Source organism: Mauremys mutica, chromosome 15 (genome assembly GCF_020497125.1).
Source record: "Mauremys mutica isolate MM-2020 ecotype Southern chromosome 15, ASM2049712v1, whole genome shotgun sequence".
NCBI classification, from domain to species: Eukaryota; Metazoa; Chordata; order Testudines; family Geoemydidae; genus Mauremys; species Mauremys mutica.
The window spans coordinates 37520470-37540128 of record NC_059086.1 but is presented as its reverse complement, the minus strand read 5'-3'; the positions used below and the strand labels follow the sequence as shown (position 1 = coordinate 37540128).

Sequence of the window (19659 nt, the reverse complement as noted above, 5' to 3'; positions counted from 1 at the left end):
CCTGCCCCCCATCACCCCCCTGTACAGATCTCAGAGTCTTGCCCCCTCTATATTTTTGAGTGCCCCCCAGCGCTGTGTCGTGACGCCCCCCCAGCGCGTGATATTTGCGTGTCGTTTCTGTGTTGTGTCATGACGCTTCCACCCCTGCCCCGAATTGGGCCCTGGGGGGCAAAGGAGGGAGCCCAGGATCGGGCCCCTCCCCCCTCCGGCCCAGACGCTGCTCCCCCACCCCTAGTTCCCACTGTGAAGGGGACGGGGTGGGGGCGGGGCCGTCGAGCACGAATAGCTCCCCTCCCCCGTTAGTGATTCTCGTGACACTGTCGTGGGTCCCAATCGTCTGTGATGTCAAAGAAACGCGGCGCGAGGCCGAGCAACCAGAGACCAATATATTAAAACAGAGATTTAACAGCCCGCGGGTCGCCCTTAATGCAGCCACCTCTGGGGCGGGGCAGCCGGGAACGGCTGCATAGAACGGCCGGCTCGGCTGATGCTGGGATGCAGCTACCTCTGGGGCGGGGCGGGGTGGGGGGTGTCACACATCGATCTCCAGACAATGGACGTTCCTTTGGGGCGATGCTGGCCCTCGGGTTCGGGTGGGGGGAGAAGCTCCCCAGCCCCTTGGGGTGTTTGCCCCCCCTCTCCCACAGTTGCTCCCGGACGCCTGGGACCCCAAGCTGGGGGAGGCTCGGAGCAGCGGCAGCTCCTGGCACCGGGGGCGTCCGTCTGCCCGGGCTAGGCCAGGGGGCGCAGGGGCGACGGGGGGGAGGAGCCGCGGGGGTCGGGGTGGGAGGCGCGGTGCAGGGAGGGCTCCGACATGCTTCGCTCCAGCTTGGGGAGGAGGCGCTGCAGCTGCTCCACCGTGGCCAGGATCTGGGGGGAGAAAGGGGGTGAGACGGGTCCCTCCAACCCCCCCCGAGCCGGGGAGGGAGCCGAGGCGTCCTGGCTCCCAGCCCCCTTCTCCACGCTAACCACTCGTCCCCACTCCCCTCCCAGGGCCGGGGAGAGAACCCAGGAGTCCTGGCTCCCAGCCCCCTTCTCCAATCTAACCACTCGTCCCCACTCCCCTCCCAGGGCCGGGGAGAGAACCCAGGAGTCCTGGCTCCCAGCCCCCTTCTCCAATCTAACCCCTACCCCCACTCCCCCCCAGAGCCGGGAGAGAACCCAGGCGTCCGGGCCCCGCCCCCGCTCACCTTGGGGAAGAGGGGTCTCTCGTCTCGGTTGAATTTCAGGCAGTTCATCATGAGTCTCTTCAGGGACTTGGGGCAGGTGCTGGGCACCCGGCTCATGTCAGGGGACAGGTACCCCCGGCCCACCATGAACAGGATCTGGGGGGCGAGGGGTCGGGTCAGAGCCAGGACACCCCCAAACCCCCGTTTAGTACCCCAGGGGCTGCGGGTCGGGAGCAAGGGGCGCCGGGGGGCTGCGGGAGGGAGCGAGCAGTGCCGGGGGGCGCTGGGGATGTGGGGGTCAGCTGCGAGGGGCGCTGGGTGACGTGGGGGCCTGCAGGTCGGCAATGAGGGGCACCAGGGGCTGCAGGGGGCTGCAGTCGGCAGCGGGGGCCTGCAGGTCGGCAATGAGGGGCACCGGGGGATGCGGGGGGCTGCAGTCGGCTGTGGGGGGCTGTGGGAGGCAGCGAGGGGTGCCGGGGGCGCTGGGGGGCTGCAGTTGGCAGCAGGGGGCGCCAGGAGGCTGTGGATCGCCGGTGAGGGGCGCCGGGGGATGTTGGGGGGCTGCAGTCGGCAGCGGGGGGCTGTGGGAGGCAGCGAGGGGCACCGGGGGATGCGGGGGGCTGCAGTCGGCTGTGGGGGGCTGTGGGAGGCAGCGAGGGGTGCCGGGGGCGCTGGGGGGCTGCAGTTGGCAGCAGGGGGCGCCAGGAGGCTGTGGATCGCCGGTGAGGGGCGCCGGGGGATGTTGGGAGGCTGCAGTCGGCAGTGAGGAGCGCCAGGGGGCTGCAGTCGGCAGCGGAGGGTGCAGGTCAAGGGGGGCCGGGCAGTACCCGGTTGTGGCTGCGGACTTGCCCGTAGGGGAGGCTGTGGGTCGGCAGGGAGGAGTGCTGGGGTGTGGGGGTCGAGGAGGGCGGTGGGGGGGGCACCTGGGTGCTAGGGGGTGAGGAGGGTTGCAGGGGGGCCCGGGGGGGGCGGGTGGTACCTGGTCACGGCTGCGGACGTGCCCGTAGGGGAGGCTGCGGGTCGGCAGGGAGGGGTGCTGGGGGGCGAGGCGGGGCGCAGGGGGGCACAGGGGTGCTGTGGGGGGCCAGGAGGGCCCCGGGGGGGGGCGGTACCTGGTCGCGGCTGCGGACGTGCCCGTAGGGGAGGCTGCCCGTGGTGAGCTCGAACAGAACCACCCCGTAGGCGTAGACGTCGGACTGGAAGCTGTAGGGGCTGCTGTCCTGCATGCGGATCACCTCGGGCGCCTGCGGGGAGACACCGTTAGGGGCTGGGGGGCAGGCGTGGGGCGGGTGACAATGGGGCTCTATGGGGCTCAGTGAGGATTTCACCATCCACAGCACGGAGCCCAGCAGCTGGGGCAGGCCGGTGCAGCGGAGGGGTATTGGGGTCAGCAGGGCGCTATGGGCGCTGTGGGGCTTGGCAGGGCGCTATGGGACACTATGGGAGTCGGCAGGGCGCTATGGGGGTGAGCTGGGTGCGATGGGGGTCAGCTGGGCACTATGGGCGCTGTGGGGCACAGCAGGGTGCTGTGGGGGTCAGCAGGGCGCTGTGGGGCACCGTGGGGCTCAGCAGGGCACCGTGGGGGTCAGCAGGGCGCTATGGGGGGGAGCTGGGTGCTATGGGGCACGGCAGGGCGCTGTGGGGCATAGCAGGGTGCTGTGGGGGTGAGCAGGGCGCTATGGGGGTGAGCTGGGCGCGATGGGGGTGAGCTGGGCACTATCGGCGCTGTGGGGCATGGCAGGGCGCTATGGGGGTCAGCGGGGCGCTGTGGGGGTCAGCAGGGCGCTGTGGGGCACTGTGGGGCTCGGCAGGGCAACGTGGGGGTCGGCAGGGCGCTATGGGGGTGAGCTGGGCGCGATGGGCGCTGTGGGGCATGGCAGGGCGCTGTGGGGGTCAGCAGGGCGCTGTGGGGCACCGTGGGGCTCGGCAGGGCACCGTGGGGCTCGGCAGGGCGCTATGGGGGTGAGCTGGGCGCTATGGGGCACGGCAGGGCGTTGTGGGGGTGAGCAGGGCGCTATGGGGGTGAGCTGGGCGCTGTGGGGCACGGCAGGACGCTATGGGGGTCAGCGGGGCGCTGTGGGGCACCGTGGGGCTCGGCAGGGCACCGTGGGGGTCGGCAGGGCGCTATGGGGGTGAGCTGGGCGCGATGGGCGCTGTGGGGCATGGCAGGGCGCTGTGGGGGTCAGCAGGGCGCTGTGGGGCACCGTGGGGCTCGGCAGGGCACCGTGGGGGTCGGCAGGGCGCTATGGGGGTGAGCTGGGCGCTATGGGGCACGGCAGGGCGCTGTGGGGGTGAGCTGGGCGCGATGGGCGCTGTGGGGCACGGCAGGACGCTATGGGGGTCAGCGGGGCGCTGTGGGGCACCGTGGGGCTCGGCAGGGCACCGTGGGGGTGAGCTGGGCGCTATGGGGCACGGCAGGGCGCTGTGGGGCATAGCAGGGTGCTGTGGGGGTGAGCAGGGCGCTATGGGGGTGAGCTGGGCGCGATGGGCGCTGTGGGGCACGGCAGGACGCTATGGGGCGCCGTGGGGCTCTCACCATCCAGAGCACGGAGCCCCGGGGCTGCTCGACCCGGCGGGCCCCACTCCAGTGCGTCTTCACCGTGGCCAGGCCGAAGTCACCGATCTTCACCGTCAGCCCCTCGTGCAGGAAGATGTCTGGGGGGGAGGGTTAGGGGGCGACTGGCACCAACGAGTCCCCCACAGCCGCCCCCACCTCAGCAACAACCCCCACAGCACAGACCCCCTGGGAAACACCTGTCGCCCCCCCATTCCCCCGGCCCTGCCGCCATCTTGGATACGCCCCCCCACCCCTTCCTCCGGCCCTGCCACCATCTTGGATACCCCCCCCCCCATTCCCTTGGCCCTGCCGCCATCTTGGATACGCCCCCCAAATTCCCCCGGCCCTGCCGCCATCATGGATACACCCCCCCCATTCCCCCGGCCCTGCCGCCATCTTGGATACGCCCCCCCCCCCATTCCCCCGGCCCTGCCGCCATCTTGGATACGCCCCCCCCCCCCTTCCTCCGGCCCTGCCGCCATCTTGGATACACCCCCCCCATTCCCCCGGCCCTGCCGCCATCTTGGATACGCCCCCCCATTCCCCCGGCCCTGCCGCCATCATGGATACACCCCCCCCATTCCCCCGGCCCTGCCGCCATCTTGGATACGCCCCCCCATTCCCCTGGCCCTGCCGCCATCTTGGATACACCCCCCCCATTCCCCCGGCCCTGCCGCCATCATGGATACACCCCCCCCATTCCCCCGGCCCTGCCGCCATCTTGGTTACGCACCACCCCCGATTCCCCCGGCCCTGCCGCCATCTTTGATACCCCCCCCATTCCCCTGGCCCTGCCGCCATCTTGGATACGCCCCCCCATTCCCCCGGCCCTGCCGCCCTCTTGGATACGCCCCCCCCCAAATTCCCCTGGCCCTGCCGCCATCTTGGATACGCCCCCCCATTCCCCCGGCCCTGCCGCCATCATGGATACACCCCCCCCATTGCCCCGGCCCTGCCGCCACTGGAGCCCGCCATGGGGGGCCGTAGGATACTGTTGGATTTCAGGTCCCGGTGGATGATGTTCTTGGCATGAAGATAACTAGGGAGGGAAGAGAAAGCGGGGGGAGCCCCCCATGAGCAGTGCCCCCCACCACGCCAGCCCCCCCACATTCCCATAACGCCAGCCCCCTGCCATGACTCCCTGCCCCCCACCCCTCCCCCATTGTCAGCCCCCCCACTCCCCCATAGCCCCCCCAACCACCCCGGGCCCCCATCAGGCCAGTTCCCTGCCCCCCATCGCGCAAGCCCCTTCTCTTGACCCCCCCGCCCTCATAGCAGCCCCCCCATATTCCCATAGTCTCAGCCCCCCCCCCCCCCCGGGACTCACTCCATGCCCTGGGCCGTCTGGCGCGCCACCTCGGTGCGGGCGGGGGCGTCCAGCCGGGTCTCGCAGACGTGGAGGTGCCGGTACAGGCTGCTGCCCTCGCACCACTGGGTGATGATGGCGAAACTCGGCCGCGTCATGAACCCCATGAACAGCAGCACGTTGACGTGCCGCGTCCGCCTGCGGGGGCCGGGGGGGGGTCACTGGGGGGGCAGGCGCTGGGGTCTGTCCCCCCCCTCTCCCCAGCCCACCACCCCCGGATGCCTGGGTCCTTCCCCGACACCGTCCCCGGAGGCCTGGTACCCCCGGATGCCTGGGTCCCTCCTGCTGCAAACCGCCACCCCCGGACACCAGGGTCCCTCCTCCAACACCATCCCAGGACACCTGGCCCCCACCCCAGACCGGTCCCCCCAGATACCGGGGTCTCTTTCGCCCCAAACTGCCACCCCTGGATACCTGGATCCCCCCTGACCACCACCTCCGGACGCCTGGGTCCCTCTCACTGCAAACCACCACCCCCGGACACCTGGGTGCCCCCGACTGCCACCCCCAGACTCCTGGGTCCCCGACAAACTGCTAACCCCCTGGAAGCCGGAGTCCCCCCCCCTTGCTCCATGAACCCCTGGATGCCTCGGTCCCTCCTTCTGGCCTACGAACCCTGACACCGGGGCCCCCTCCCCAGTCTGCCTTTGCCCACCCTGGACACCAGGGTCCTTCCAGCTCCACCCGGATGCCTGGGTTCCCCCTGGATAACGGGGTCCCTCCTGCTCCGCCAAGAGGCCAACGTCTCTCCCCGCCACCTGCCCCCAGACTCTCGGTCCCCACTGGATGCCGGGGTCCCTCCTGCCCCCCTCCCAAAGGCCAGCGGCCCTCCCGGACGCCGGGGTTCCTACCTGAGTACCTGCATCTCGTTCTTGAAGGCCTGCACCTGCTGGGCCGTGGGCTGCGTCACCTTGAGGATTTTCACGGCCACGTGGCCGTGCCAGCGGCCCTGGTAGACGGTGCCGAAGGAGCCGGCTCCCACCCGGCGCAGCAGGATCACCTCGTGCGGGGGCACCTCCCACTGGTAGCCCGAGTCCCGGTAGCCCAGGGCCTTCTGCAATGGGGGCGGGGGGGGGAAGAGGGCAGTAGGGGGCTTGTTCCGTTCCCTCCCCCCAACCCTGCTCAGCCTGGGGGGACGCCCCAGCCGAACGCCGCCACCAGCCTCGGACCCAGCCTCAGTTTCCCCTGGTGCAGCTCCCTCGAGAACGACCGACCCCCGGCTTCTTCGGAGGCCCCCTTTGTGGGAAGGTCTCTGGGGTGCCCCCCCAGCTGTCTCTTCTCCAGACCCCACCCGCCCCATGGGGTGCCCCGGAGCAGGATGGGTTCTGTCCACGACCCCCCCCCACCGCCGGCACGACCGGCCTTTCTCGCCCCTGCCCCACATCGGTGGCGTGGAGGAGTCGGGGGCAGGGGACGGGGGGATGGAGTTGGGGGCACAGGCTCAGGGGTGGGGGGTCAGGTCAGGAGCCGTGGGGAGGGGGGCAGGAGATGGGGGCCCAATGTGGGAGAGGGGGAGGGGGGTAGGGCAGGATTGGGGGGTATGGGGGGCAGGGCATGAGGGAGGTGCAGGGCACCGTGGGGGGCAGGGACACTGGGGGGCAGACATCCCCCCTAGCCACCCCCCCCAACTCACCACCTTCTTCTTGTCCTCGGCCGACGACGCCGACCCCTTCCGCTCCTTGGGGGGCTGCGGGGGCGACTTGGAGGGGGCCCCACGGCGCCCGGAAGGCTCCTGGGGGGGGCTGGGACCTGGGGGAGACCCTTCCCCCCCACCTGGCGCTGGGCAGAGAGAGTGGAGTGAGGCGGGGACCCCAGAGCAGCCCCCCACCCCCCCACTGAGCCCCCAACCCCCCACAAGTGCCCCGACCCCAGCAGCACAGCGCCCCCCGAGCCCCCCACCCACCCCTCGCAGCACAGCGCCCCCTGCCCGCCCCCCGCAGCACAGCGCCCCCGATCCCCCTAGCAGCACAGCGCCCCCTGCCCGCCCCCTGCAGCACAGCGCCCCCTGCTGAGCCCCCGCCCGCCCCCCGCAGCACAGCGCCCCCCGATCTCCCCCCAGCCTGGTGCCCCCGAGAACGGCGCCTCCTGCTGAGCCCCCCCGAGCCTCCCCCCCCCGCCCGGCGCCTCCAAACCTCGGGGGTTCTCACCGTCTGTGAGGAAGCTCACGGCCGCGATCTGAAAAAGGGGGGAAGAGCTCAGAGACCCCGAGAGGAAACGAACCCTCCAGGGTCTGTCCGTCCGGGTCTGCGGGCGTCCGTCTGTGCCCGGCTCTGCGCCCCCTGGCAGTGGGGCCGAGCCCTGCGCGCGCCCCATGATTCCTGGCCCCTTCCCCCGTCCCCCCCGCTGGCCCCCCTCGGGCCCACTCCCTGCCCCCCGAGCCAGCCAGTCCCTGCCCTGGGGCTGGGGGGAGCCGGCCCCCCCTAGAGGTGCCAGGCCCCGGCCCCACTCCCCGCCCCCCGAGCCAGCCAGTCCCTGCCCTGGGGCTGGGGGGAGCCGGCCCCCCCTAGAGGTGCCAGGCCCCGGCCCCACTCCCCGCCCCCCGAGCCAGCCAGTCCCTGCCCTGGGGCTGGGGGGAGCCGGTGCCCCCTGGAGGCGCCGGGCCCCGGCCCCACTCCCCGCCCCCCGAGCCAGCCAGTCCCTGCCCTGGGGCTGGGGGGAGCCGGCCCCCCCTAGAGGCGCCAGGCCCCGGCCCCACTCCCCGCCCCCCGAGCCAGCCAGTCCCCGCCCTGGGGCTGGGGGGAGCCGGCCCCCCCTAGAGGCGCCAGGCCCCGGCCCCACTCCCCGCCCCCCGAGCCAGCCAGTCCCTGCCCTGGGGCTGGGGGGAGCCGGCCCCCCCTGGAGGCGCCAGGCCCCGGCCCCACCCCGCCCTGCCGGGCTCTCACCTGCAGGGTGGCGGCGTCCCCGGGCTCGGCCGTGCTGACCATGTGCACGTTGGGGGTGGAGGTGGAGCGGTGGCGCTGGAGGGGCTGCCCCCCGCCGGGGGGGTCCGGGAAGCTGAAGGCGTCGGGGCCAAGACACTGCTGGCGGGAGCTGGGGGGGGCACAGAGCCGGGTCAGTGGCTCCCTTCCCCTCTGCGCCCAAGGGACCGGCCTCCCGGAGTCCCTGGCCCGTGGGCAGGGTGTCCTAGCCCCTCCCGCCTCCCCTCCCCGACCGATCCCCGAATCGGGGGCCGCAGGGGGGGTCACACCCAGAGCTCCGGCTCCAGACTCCCCCGGGATCCCGGCAGCCCTCGCAGAGTCGCTGCCCCGCAGCCCGTCAGGATGCCCCCTCCCCTTCGCTCCCGGGCATCCAGGTTTCCACAGAACCGTCTGACACCAGATTTCCTGCTGCCCCGTTTACACGGCTCCAGCCCCTGGTCGCTCTGGATCGGTGACCCGGCCTCTGTGTCAGCCCCCCCGCAATCTGGGGGTGATTTCCTCCCACGCTCCCCGGGGTGGGCCTGGGGGCTCCCGTACCTGGTGGGTTGCGGCGTTAGGGGGGCCAGGCCGGGCCGGGCCGAGGGGGAATCCTGCCCCTGCACGTCGGGGTAGGGATCGTGGCTGTAAATCCTGTGGGGGGGGAGGAGAGAGAGAATGTGGGGTGCAGATGCCCCTCACTCCCGACCCGCAGCCCCTGCTAGCCCAGCCCTGGGCTCCCCCCACAGCCCTGCCGGTGCCCCTCACTCCCGACCCGCAGCCCCTGCTCGCCCAGCCCTGGGCTCCCCCCCACAGCCCTGCCGGTGCCCCTCACTCCCGACCCGCAGCCCCTGCTAGCCCAGCCCTGGGCTCCCCCCACAGCCCTGCCGGTGCCCCTCACTCCCGACCCGCAGCCCCTGCTAGCCCAGCCCTGGGCTCCCCCCACAGCCCTGCCGGTGCCCCTCACTCCCGACCCGCAGCCCCTGCTAGCCCAGCCCTGGGCTCCCCCCAGCCCTGCCGGTGCCCCTCACTCCCGACCCGCAGCCCCTGCTAGCCCAGCCCTGGGCTCCCCCACACAGCCCTGCTGGTGCCCCTCACTCCCGACCTGCAGCCCCTGCTCGCCCAGCCCTGGGCTCCCCCCAGCCCTGCCGGTGCCCCTCACTCCCGACCCGCAGCCCCTGCTCGCCCAGCCCTGGGCTCCCCCCAGCCCTGCCGGTGCCCCTCACTCCCGACCCGCAGCCCCTGCCAGCCCAGCCCTGGCCACCCTCATCACACACCCATCCCCTTCCCATTAGCACTCCGGACGCCTGGGTCCCCTCTGGCAGGCCAGAGAGGGTCCCCATGGGCCTGCCTCCTTTAGGTACAGGGCATGGGAGGGGCAGGGAGGGTTGCGAGGGGGGGTCCCTCACGGGCCGTGGGCTGCGCCCAGGGCCACGCACACGCTGGGCACGTGGCTGGGGGGGTCGAGGGCTGCGGGGGATCTGGGGGGGCTGCGGGGGCGGGCTGGGGCCTGGGGGGGCCATGGGGGATCTGGGGGTCACTCACGGGCAGTGGGCCGCACCCAGGGCCACGCACACGCTGGGCACGCGGCTGCTGCAGTGCTGGTGGAATTTGTAGCCGCACGTCTGGCAGCGGAAGCCGTGGAAGAGGAACTTGAGGCAGAAGTCGCAGAAGGCCAGGCTGAAAAACGTCTTACGGACCTGGGGGGACAGACAGACACATGGAGGGTTATTGTAGGGTCTCTCGGGGCCGGTGCGTTATTGTAGGGTCTCTCGGGGCCGGTGCATTATTGTTGGGTCTCTCGGGGCCGGGGCGTTATTATTGAGTCTCTCAGAGCCGGTGTGTTATTGTTGGGTCTCTCGGGGCCGGTGCGTTATTGTAGGGTCCCTCAGGGGCCGGTGTATTATTATTGAGTCTCTCAGAGCCGGTGTGTTATTGTAGGGTCTCTCAGGGCCGGTGTGTTATTGTAGGGTCTCTCGGGGGTCGGGGCGTTATTGTTGGGTCTCTCAGGGCCGGTGCGTTATTGTAGGGTCCCTCAGGGGCCGGTGTATTATTATTGAGTCTCTCAGAGCCGGTGTGTTACTGTAGGGTCTCTCAGGGCCGGTGTGTTATTGTAGGGTCTCTCGGGGCCGGTGCGTTATTGTAGGGTCTCTCGGGGCCGGTGCATTTTGTAGGGTCTCTCGGGGCCGGTGCATTATTGTTGGGTCTCTCAGGGCCGGGGCGTTATTATTGAGTCTCTCAGAGCCGGTGTGTTATTGTTGGGTCTCTCGGGGGTCGGGGCGTTATTGTAGGGTCCCTCAGGGGCCGGTGTATTATTATTGAGTCTCTCAGAGCCGGTGTGTTATTGTAGGGTCTCTCAGGGCTGGTGTGTTATTGTAGGGTCTCTCGGGGGTCAGGGCGTTATTGTAGGGTCCCTCAGGGGCCGGTGTATTATTATTGAGTCTCTCAGAGCCGGTGTGTTATTGTTGGGTCTCTCAGGGCCGGGGCGTTATTGTAGGGTCTCCTGGGACTCACAAAGTTGTGCATGGTGAGTGGCACCTCGTCCAGCACCTCCACGTAGAGAACCTGCCCCTCCAGCGGGGTGATGTCCGTGTCCCAGGCGGTCAGCAGCTTCGTCCTGCCAGAGAGACGGGTCAGAACCGGACCCAGCCCCCGGCCGGGCCGCTGCCCCCCACTCCCGACCTGCAGCCCCCTCCCCCCCAGAACCCTGCTGGTGCCCCTCACTCCCGACCCGCAGCCCCCCCAGCCCTGCTGGTGCCCCTCACTCCCGACCCGCAGCCCCGCTCACCCGCCCAGGCGCCGATACACCGCGCAGCAGTCCTGGTTCAGCCCTCGCACCTTCAGCGCTTTGTCCAGGGCATCGTAGACGGTGGCTCCCGGCCGCACGTTGACCTGACGTGGGGGAGGGGTTACACACGGCTTCTGCCCCCCCCCAGTGCACTGGTGAGCTCAGCCCCCCTCCCCCTGCACAGCCTGCAACGGACTCCCCCAAGTAGCCCGGTAGACACCCACACTCGTGCAAGGCACGGCTGGAGTGCCCCTCACCCCCGGGGCGCTCTGCAACAAGACACACGTGTGCAATTGCACGGACGGTGCTCACGCTCCCCGGCACACCACAGGTGTGCTCCGGCAGCCGTGCACTGAGCCAGGCGCGTGTGCAGTTGCACGGTCTGTGCTCACCCCCCCTGCACATCTAGGCAGCCGTGCAAAGCGCTGGAGGCTGGGGAGGAGAGACATAAGAACGGCCAGGCTGGGTCAGACCAAGGGTCCATCCAGCCCCATGTCCTGTCCTCTGCCAGTGGCCAACGCCGGGTGCCCCAGAGGGAGTGAACAGAACACGGAATCATCAAGTGTCCATCCCCTGTCGCCCGTTCCCAGCTCCTGGCAGTCAGAGGCTGGGGACACCGTCCCTGCCTGTCCTGGCTACTAGCCACCGATGGACCTGAACTCCATGAATCTGTCTAGCTCCCTTCTGAACCCTGCTATGGCCTTGGCCTTCACAGCTCCCTCCGGCGAGGAGTTCCACAGGTTGACTGTGCGCTGGGTGAAGAAATACTTCCTTGTGTTTGTGTTAAACCTGCCGCCTGTTCAGTTCATTGGGGGACCCCTAGTTCTCCTGTTCTGAGAAGGGGTAAATAACACGTCCCTGATTTACTTTCTCCGCACCAGTCATGAGTTTACAGACTCTCTCGTGTCCCCCCGAATCACTTTAATTCCAGCCTCAACAGTCCCCGGCTGATTAATCTCTCCTCACACGGCAGCTGTTCTAGACCCTGGTCAGTTTTGTTGCCCTTTTCTGAACCTTTTCCAATTCCAATCTAGCTTTTGGGAGACGGGGCGGCCACACCTGCACGCAGTGCTCACGGTGCGGGCGAACCACGGACTGATCTAGAGGCAACAGGAGATTTCCTCTCTTCTCTCGCCCTTTCCTAATGACTCCCAACGCTCCGGTCGCTTTTTGGCGGCCGCTGCGCATCGGGTGGATGATTTCACCGAACTCTCCACAGCGACGCCGAGGTCTTGCCCGAGTGGTACCAGCTAATCCAGACCCATCATTGCGTGCGGGGAGCTGGGATTCTGGTCTCCGACGTGCATCACTTTGCGTTTACCAACGTTGAATTTCCTCTGCCCTTTTCTTGCCCAGTCGCCAGTGTGGGGAGGTCCCTTTGTCGCTCTTCGCAGGCTGCCTGGGACTTAACTGTCTGGAGCAGTTTTGTATCAGCTGCACATTTTGCCACCTCCCTGTTCACCCCTTTTTCCAGATCGTTTATGAGGCTGTTGACTAGGGCCGGGCCCAGCACAGACCCCTGGGGGGGGGACACGATTTAACCCCCCTCCATTCTGAAAACTGACCATTTATTCCTCCCCTTTGTTTCCTGGCTTTGAACCAGCTCCCGACCCATGAGGGGACCTTCCCTCGTGTCCCAGGGCAGCTCACTTTGCGTAAGAGCCTTTGGTGAGGGACCTTGTCAAAGACTTTCTGGAAATCTAAGGCCACTAGATCCCCTGGATCCCCCTTGTCCACGTGCTCGTCGACCCCTCAGAGAATTCCAGTAGATTGGTGAGGCGCGATTTCCCTTTACCAAAACCCTGTTGACTCTTCCCCCAACAGATTCCGTTCATCGCGGAGTCGGACAATTTGGTTCTTTACTAGTTTCAGCCCCTTTGCCCCGTACTGAGGTGAGGCTCACGGGCCTCTGGCTGCCGGGGTCACCTCACATTAGCCACCCTCTGGTCATTCAGTCCAGTCAGCTGGTGCCTGAGGCTGGCCGGGGACCGGCTCGCTCCCAGCCCCTCCCCCGGGGGCGCCCCCCGCCCCGTCCCCCCGGCGAAGGGGACCTCACCACGGTGCGCTGCTGGTTGGGCAGATAGACCTTGACGGTGCCGGTGCCGGTGGCTGGGCCCGCCTCAGCTGCGGGGCTCTCGTCCGGCGCCGGCCCCCGGGGCGGCTCCGTGGGCACCGGGCCCTCCACGCGCAGGCCATTGGCGATGGAGCAGGAGGAGTCCGAGCAGCGCCGCATGGGGGGAGGCAATGGGGGGGGGAGAGAGCCTGGGGAGAAGGGGGGAGAGTGAGACCCGCGGCCCCCCCAATAGCACAGCGCCCCCCCACCCTCCAGCACGATGCCCCCCGCCGCACCCCTGCCTGCCCCCTGCTATCCCGACCCCAGGCTCCCCGCACCCCCTGCTCTGCCAGCGCCCCTCAGTCCTGACCCTGGGTTCTCTGACCCGCTCCGGGAGGGGGACTAGAGCAGTGGGGGCTGGGAGCCAGGACTCCTGGGTTCTCTCCCTGGCTCTGGGAGGGGAGTGGGGGCTGGTGGTTAGAGCTGGGCTCCAGGACTCCTGGGTTCTCTCCCCGGCTCTGGGAGGGGAGTGGGGGCTGGTGGTTAGAGCGGGGGGGCTGGGAGCCAGGACTCCTGGGTTCTCTCCCTGGCTCTGGGAGGGGAGTGGGGGCTGGTGGTTAAAGCAGGGGGGCTGGGAGCCAGGACTCCTGGGTTCTCTCCCTGGCTCTGGGAGGGGAGTGGGGGCTGGTGGTTAAAGCAGGAGGGGCTGGGAGCCAGGACTCCTGGGTTCTCTCCCCGGCTCTGGGAGGGGAGTGGGGGCTGGTGGTTAGAGCGGGGGGCTGGGAGCCAGGACTCCTGGGTTCTCTCCCTGGCTCTGGGAGGGGAGTGGGGGCTAGTGGTTAAAGCAGGGGGGCTGGGAGCCAGGACTCCTGGGTTCTCTCCCTGGCTCTGGGAGGGGAGTGGGGGCTAGTGGTTAGAGCAAGGGAGGCTGGGAGCCAGGACTCCTGGGTTCTCTCCCCGGCTCTGGGAGGGGAGTGGGGGCTGGTGGTTAAAGCAGGAGGGGCTGGGAGCCAGGACTCCTGGGTTCTCTCCCCGGCTCTGGGAGGGGAGTGGGGGCTAGTGGGTAGAGCAGGGGGTTGGGAGCCCGGACTCCTGGGTTCTCTCCCCGGCTCTGGGAGGGGAGTGGGGGCTAGTGGGTAGAGCAGGGGGGTTGGAAGCCAGGACTCTTGGGTTCTCTCCCCGGCTCTGGGAGGGGAGTGGGGGCTGGTGGTTAGAGCAAGGGAGGCTGGGAGCCAGGACTCCTGGGTTCTATCCCTGGCTCTGGGAGGGGAGTGGGGGCTGGTGGTTAGAGCAAGGGAGGCTGGGAGCCAGGACTCCTGGGTTCTATCCCTGGCTCTGGGAGGGCAGTGGGGGCTGGTGGTTAAAGCAGGGGGGCTGGGAGCCAGGACTCCTGGGTTCTCTCCCTGGCTCTGGGAGGGGAGTGAGGGAAGAGCAGTGGCTGTAGCTGATAGCACCCACCTAGCATAGGCTGTCGGGTGGGGGAGGGGCTGCCGAGAACTGGGGTCTTTGGGGTCCGTGTGGCCGTGGGGTGAAAACCAGCCCCCAGCTACTCCCAGCGTGAAAGTGTCACCCTGCGGCTGGGCAGAGAGCAACAGCCTGGCCCTGGGGTGCAGCCAGCTCTGGGGCAGGGCAGCTGGGGAAACAGCCGCATATAACATGGGGGGAGGGAGATTCCATTGCGCGGGGGGACACTGCAGCCCCCACTCACCCCCTGCTATGGGGGGAGGGAGATTCCATTGCACTGGGGGGGGCGCTGCAGCCCCCACTCACCCCCTGCTATGGGGGGAGGGAGATTCCATTGCGCGGGGGGGGGGCGCTGCAGCCCCCACTCACCCCCTGCTATGGGGGGAGGGAGATTCCATTGCACTGGGGGGGGGCGCTGCAGCCCCCACTCACCCCCTGCTATGGGGGGAGGGAGATTCCATTGCACTGGGGGGGGGAGCGCTGCAGCCCCCACTCACCCCCTGCTATGGGGGGAGGGAGATTCCATTGCACTGGGGGGGGGAGCGCTGCAGCCCCCACTCACCCCCTGCTATGGGGGGAGGGAGATTCCATTGCACCCAGCTGGGGGGGAGCAGGAAGTTCCTACCTGTCACAAGGAACCAGCCACCATCTTGAATGAAAGTACCAAAGGGGCGTGGCCTGGGGCCTGACGTCAGATGGGCGGGGCCGGTGTGGGACAGGTTTAACCCTTCCCTTGCTGCAGGACTCCTGGGTTCTCTCCCCGGCTCTGGGACTGGGAGGGGAGGGGGGCTAGTGGTTAGAGCAGGGGGGAGGGTCTGGGAGCCCGGACGCCTGGGTTCCCCCCGCTGGCCCTGCGTCACTCCCCAGGGGGCGGCAGAAACCGGGGACGGGACTTGTTTCTCCCGGAGCTGCCCGGACGCCTGGGTTCCCTGGGCCTGCGGGGGGCGAGGGGGGTCTGAGGATCCCAGCTAGGGCCGGGCGCTGGGGGGTGCCGTGGGGCAGGGAGCTGGGCGGGGGGCGCTCTCCCCCGGCAATCAGGGCTGGGCGCTGGGGGGCTGTGGGGCAGGGACCTGGGCGGGGGGCGCTCTCCACTGGCAGTCGGGGCCGGGCGCTGGGGGGCGCCGTGGGGCAGGGAGCTGGGCGGGGGGCGCTCTCCCCTGGCAGTCAGGGCTGGGCGCTGGGGTGCTGTGGGGCAGGGAGCTGGGCGGGGGGCGCTCTCCCCCGGCAGTCAGGGCTGGGCGCTGGGGTGCTGTGGGGCAGGGAGCTGGGCGGGGGGCGCTCTCCACTGGCAGTCGGGGCCGGGCGCTGGGGTGCTGTGGGGCAGGGAGCTGGGCGGGGGGCGCTCTCCACTGGCAGTCGGGGCTGGGCGCTGGGGTGCGGTGGGGCAGGGGGCTGGGCGGGGGGCGCTCTCCCCCGGCAGTCAGGGCTGGGCGCTGGGGTGCTGTGGGGCAGGGGGCTGGGCGGGGGGCGCTCTCCCCCGGCAGTCAGGGCTGGGCGCTGGGGTGCTGTGGGGCAGGGAGCTGGGCGGGGGGCGCTCTCCACTGGCAGTCGGGGCCGGGCGCTGGGGGGGCGCCGTGGGGCAGGGGGCTAACGCAGGAGGACGCTGTGGTTTTGAAAGCCCCCTGCTGTCCTTGGCCCTTCCGTTAACGGCCCCCGCGCTGCGCCCCAGAGGTGGCTGCAATTTGCCGGGTTCTCGTACTCGGGACCTGCTGACGGAGCTGGGGTTTGACCCACCTTCGGGTTGGGACCTTTGTGATGGACTGAGCATGTCCCGGATTAACTCCTGAGTCCGTCACCCCTATTACAGCAGTAACACACACACACACACACGGGTCAGCCCCTCCAGCAGGGAAATACACAAAAACACACACACCGCCCAATCACACAACACAACACACCCATCAAAAGCCATACAGTAAGTCAGTAGCAGAACTGAAAATAGAAGAACTCAGGATAGATAGATAGATAGATAGATAGATAGATAGATACGGAGGGTGGATGGGGATAGATAGATAGATATGGGGTGGCTGAGGATGGATAGATAGATTAGATGGTGTGTATAGGGTTGGATAGATACATAGATAGAAAGAGGAGTGTCTATGAGATGACAGACAGACTGATTAGATGTGGGGGGTTGCAGATAGATGAAGGGGGTGTGTATAGGGAGATATATAGTTTAGATGTGGGTAGATGGATGGGAGGGGTGTGGATTGATAAAGAGGAGAGATGGGTGGATGGAGGGAGGGGATGGATGGATGGATGGAGGGAGGTGAGGAGGGATGGATGGATGGGGTGGGTGGGTGGGTGGATGGATGGAGAGAGGGGAGGGATGGGTGGATGGATGCATAGTGGGGAGGGATTGGTGGATAGGAGGATGGATGGATAGAGGGAAGGGATGGATGGGGTGGGTGGATGGATGGAGTGAGGGAGGGAGGGAAGGAATGGCTGGATAGTGGGGAGGGATAGTTGGATGGATGGATGAATAGAGGGGAGGGATGGGTGGATGGATGAGTGGATGCATAGTGGGGAGGGACGGATGGATGGGTGGATGGATAGTGGGGAGGGATAGGTGGATGGATGGATGAATAATGGGGATGGATGGGTGGATAGAGGGGAGGGAGGGATGGATGGATAGAGGGGAGGGAGGGATGGATAGAGAGGAGGGATGGATGGATGGATAGAGGGAAGGGATGAATGGATAATGGAGAGGGATGGGTGGGTGGATGGAGGGATAGTGGGGATGGATGGATGGATGGGAGGGAGGGAGGGATGGAGGTGTGGATGGATAGATGGGAGGATGGATGGATGGATAGAGGGGAGGGATGGATGGATGGATGAATGGAGGGATAGATGGGAGGGATGGATAGAGGGGAGGGATGGATGGATAGATAGAGAGGAGGGATGGATGAGTAGATGGATGGATGGGTGGAGGGATGGATGGATGGATAGAGGGGAGGGATGGATGGGTGGAGGGATGGATGGATAGAGGGGAGGGGAGGGATGGATGGATGGATAGAGGGGAGGGGAGGGATGGATGGATGAATAGAGGGGAGGGATGGATGGATGGATAGAGAGGATGGATGGATGTGAGGGAGGGAGGGAGGGATGGATGGGTGGATGGATAGTGGGAAGGGATGGATGGATGGATGGATGGATAGAGGGGAGGGATGGATGGATAGAGAGGAGGGAGGGATGGATGGATGGATGGATGGATGGACAGTGGGGATGGATGAATGGAGGGATAGATGCGAGGGATGGATGGAGGGATAGAGGGGAGGGATGGATGGATGGATGGGTGGTTGGATAGAGGGGAGGGATGGATGGGTGGATGGATAGAGGGGAGAGATGGATGGATGGATAGAGGGGAGGGATGGATGGATGGATGGATAGAGGGGAGGGATGGATGGATGGATAGAAGGGATGGATGGATGAATGGAGGGATAGAGGGGAGGGATGGATAGACGGGATGGATGGGTGGTTGGATAGTGGGGAGGGATGGATGGTTGGATAGTGGGAAGGGATGGATGGTTGGATAGAGGGGAGGGATGGATGGATAGAGGAGAGGGATGGATAGACGGGATGGATGGGTGGTTGGATAGTGGGGAGGGATGGATGGATAGAGGGGAGGGATGGAAGAATGGACGGAGGGGAGGGAGGGATGGATGGATGGATAGAGGGGAGGGATGGATGGATAGAGGGGAGGGATGGGTGGATGGGTAGAGGGGAGAGATGGGTGGATGGATGGATGGATAGAGGGGAGGGATGGAGGGATTGATAGTGGGGATGGATGGAGGGATGGATGGATAGAGGGGAGGGAGGGGTGGATGGATGGATGGATGGATAGAGGGGAGGGATGGAGGGATGGATAGAGGGGAGGGATGGAGGGATGGAGGGATGGATAGAGGGGAGAGATGGATAGACGGGATGGATGGGTGGTTGGATAGTGGGGAGGAATGGGTGGATGGATAGAGGAGAGGGATGGATAGACGGGATGGATGGGTGGTTGGATAGTGGGGAGGGATGGATGGATGGGTGGATGGATAGAGGGGAGGGATGGATGGATGGATAGATAGAGGGATGGATGGATGGAGGGATGGATAGAGGGGAGGGATGGAGGGATGGATAGAGGGGAGAGATGGATGGATGGGTGGATAGAGGAGAGGGATGGATAGACGGGATGGATGGGTGGTTGGATAGTGGGGAGGGATGGATGGATGGATAGAGGGGAGGGATGGATGGATGGATGGATAGAGGGGAGGAATGGGTGGATGGATAGAGGGGAGGGATGGAGGGATGGATAGAGGGGAGGGATGGAGGGATGGATGGATGGATAGACGGGAGGGATGTCTGGTTGGATAGTGGGGAGGGATGGATGGATGGGTGGATGGATAGAGGGGAGGGAGGGATGGAGGGATGGATAGAGGGGAGGGATGGATGGATGGATAGAGGGGAGGGATGGAGGGATGGAGGGATGGATAGAGGGGAGGGATGGAGGGATGGATAGAGGGGAGAGATGGATGGATGGGTGGATAGAGGAGAGGGATGGATAGACGGGATGGATGGGTGGTTGGATAGTGGGGAGGGATGGATGGATGGGTGGATGGATAGAGGGGAGGGATGGATGGATGGATAGATAGAGGGATGGATGGATGGAGGGATGGATAGAGGGGAGAGATGGATGGATGGGTGGATAGAGGAGAGGGATGGATAGACGGGATGGATGGGTGGTTGGATAGTGGGGAGGGATGGATGGATGGATAGAGGGGAGGGATGGATAGACGGAATGGATGGATGGATGGATAGAGGGGAGGGATGGATAGACGGAATGGATGGAGGGATGGATAGAGGGGAGGGATGGAGGGATGGATAGAGGGGAGGGATGGAGGGATGGATGGATGGATGGATAGAAGGGAGGGAGGGGTGGTTGGATAGTGGGGAGGGATGGATGGATGGGTGGATGGATAGAGGGGAGGGAGGGATGGAGTGATGGATAGAGGGGAGGGATGGATGGAGGGATGGATAGAGGGGAGGGATGGGTGGATGGATAGAGGGGAGGGATGGAGGGATGGATAGAGGGGAGGGATGGGTGGATAGATAGAGGGGAGAGATGGATGGATGGGTGGATAGAGGAGAGGGATGGATAGACGGGATGGATGGGTGGTTGGATAGTGGGGAGGGATGGATGATGGATAGAGGGGAGGGATGGATAGACGGGATGGATGGATGGATGGATAGAGGGGAGGGATGGATGGATGGATAGAGGGGAGGGATGGGTCGATGGATAGAGGGGAGAGATGGATGGATAGAGGGGAGGGATGGATAGACGGGATGGATGGGTGGATGGATAGAGGGGAGGGATGGATGGAGG

The 19659-nt window shown here is 66.9% G+C and overlaps 1 protein-coding gene across 2 annotated transcripts; it reads right to left on the bottom strand.

The window, feature by feature from the left end:
* Positions 1-372: 372 nt before the first annotated feature.
* Positions 373-15069, bottom strand: ARAF (A-Raf proto-oncogene, serine/threonine kinase). Of its 2 annotated transcripts, none has more exons than XM_044988852.1 (16): positions 14917-15069; positions 12831-13036; positions 10775-10878; positions 10501-10603; positions 9532-9686; positions 8548-8640; positions 7975-8122; positions 7240-7267; positions 6726-6871; positions 5944-6146; positions 5054-5230; positions 4719-4765; positions 3706-3824; positions 2282-2413; positions 1191-1325; positions 373-870 (listed from the first exon to the last, which is right to left on the bottom strand). In XM_044988852.1, the coding sequence occupies exons 2-16, from the start codon at positions 13005-13007 to the stop codon at positions 733-735; spliced, it is 1905 nt and encodes a 634-aa protein (XP_044844787.1). In that variant the 5' UTR covers positions 13008-13036; positions 14917-15069; the 3' UTR covers positions 373-732. The 2 variants fall into 2 exon arrangements, with proteins under 2 accessions (XP_044844787.1, XP_044844788.1); XM_044988853.1 differs by having other exon boundaries at positions 6726-6865.
* Positions 15070-19659: the final 4590 nt, after the last annotated feature.